The following is a 1,843-nucleotide window of genomic DNA, read 5'->3' on the forward strand; positions in this document are numbered from 1 at the left end:
CCACATTTCACTAATTTTTTTCACCCATCTTCCTTCACAAAGTCAAACAATTTCTTAAAATTCGAACCGGTCAAATATAAAACATTTAATGGGACCGTAGATAGTAAAAAGTACCTTAGGATTAAATAAAAACCTTTTGTACAATCTATTGTCATAAAGTAGCTTTAAATCTTTATTAAAATACCTTTTCTTAATTATTGGACCCCTACCTTACACATCCAACAATGCGCTCACTTGATAACTACCACACTCTATATAATAGCAGTGGTTTACCACTCTCAACAAACTAAAAAACTCAGAAAGAAAAAATGGCGGAGAAGGTGATTCTGCTTGATTTTTTCGCTAGCATGTTCGGAATGAGGGTTCGGGTGGCGCTAGCCGCAAAAGGTGTGGAATACGAGTTCAGAGAGGAAGACTTGCCCAACAAATCCCAGCTTCTTCTTCAATCCAACCCCATTCACAAGAAAATCCCCGTTTTGATTCATAACGATAAACCCGTTTGCGAGTCACTTATCATTGTTGAGTACATCGACGAGGTTTGGAACCAAAAATACCCTCTTTTGCCTTCCCATCCTTACCAGAGAGCCCAAGCTAGGTTCTGGGCTGATTACATCGACAAAAAGGTACTATTCCCTTTGTTTCTTTAGCATTGGAACATATTTTTTTTTAATATTCTATTAGAGTGGACACATTTCTTCTTTTTGATAAAAATCAACATATTTTTCTCTGCATTATATTCTCTGTCTTACTGTTCCCTCTTACTTACTTTCTCCTCTACGTTACTCTATTATGTTATGCCTTAATCAATCTGATTACTTTATTTTATGGTTGTTTATTTATTTAATGTTGCAGCTGTATGATGCTGCAAGGAAGACGTGGACTAAGAGTGGGGAAGAGTTAGAAGCGGGGAAGAAGGAATTCGTAGAGATTCTGAAGCAGTTGGAATCGGAGCTGGGAGACAAGGCCTTCTTCGGTGGAGAGAGCTTTGGATTTTTGGATGTGGCATTGGTCACATATACGGCGTGGTTCCACACCTACGAAAAGTGTGGTGGTTTCAGCATTGGAGAGCACTGCCCTACACTCAGTGCGTGGGTGAAGAGGTGTTTGGAGATAGACTTTGTGTCGAATTCCTTGATCGATCCGACCAAGGTTTACGAGTTTGCTTTAAAGATAAGGAAGGTGTTCGGCATCGACACCTCCTAATTTTGCTACTATGTCTTGTTGTGTTTTGGATAATAACACCACCTTCTCTCTCTGTATTGGTGGTTGAGAAATTTAAAGTTGATGTTGATGCTTAGGTGCATCACCACATGTATCCTTATCTTGAAATAATGTGTAACGCACAAAAATTGAAATCTTGAATTTTGAGATTTTTAATTTTTCTGAGTACAGTTGGTGAGTTTGGTGAAGATTTGGGCAACCTTCATAATCACTCAAACTAAAAAGTTACCGTTGATTATAAATGCCTTCCAAAGGCTTAAGAGCCTACAAATTGGATTAATAAATAGAGTAGTGCTAAATGTTTATAATATGGTCAGTCATAAAAATAAATTATACTCCTTCTGTCCGTGAAATAATGTCTCATGCCATTTTGGTGCGTCCGCGATTTAAAGTCTCATTTACCTTTTACCATTCTAAGTAAATGGATCCCACCATTCACCTAACACGTTACACTCGTGTTCTATATAAATTAATGCATACATGTGGAACCCACATTCCACTCACTTTTCTTTATATTTCTTAAACCCGTGTCGAGTCAAATGTAGACAATATTTCACTGACGAAAAGAGTAATTGTTAAAGTAAGATAGAGATAAAAGAAAAAAAGTGATATTGAAGAATAA

At 37.2% G+C, this 1,843-nt stretch overlaps 1 protein-coding gene across 1 annotated transcript; it reads left to right on the forward strand.

The window, feature by feature from the left end:
* Positions 1-245: 245 nt before the first annotated feature.
* LOC121805297 (glutathione S-transferase U19-like) lies at positions 246-1,377 on the forward strand. Its single transcript, XM_042205103.1, has 2 exons — positions 246-623; positions 853-1,377. Exons 1-2 carry the CDS (start codon positions 309-311, stop codon positions 1,201-1,203), a joined length of 666 nt encoding a protein of 221 aa, XP_042061037.1. The 5' UTR covers positions 246-308; the 3' UTR covers positions 1,204-1,377.
* The last annotated feature ends 466 nt before the right edge of the window (positions 1,378-1,843 follow it).

This window comes from Salvia splendens, chromosome 5 (assembly GCF_004379255.2).
Source record: "Salvia splendens isolate huo1 chromosome 5, SspV2, whole genome shotgun sequence".
In the NCBI taxonomy this organism is placed as follows: Eukaryota; Viridiplantae; Streptophyta; class Magnoliopsida; order Lamiales; family Lamiaceae; genus Salvia; species Salvia splendens.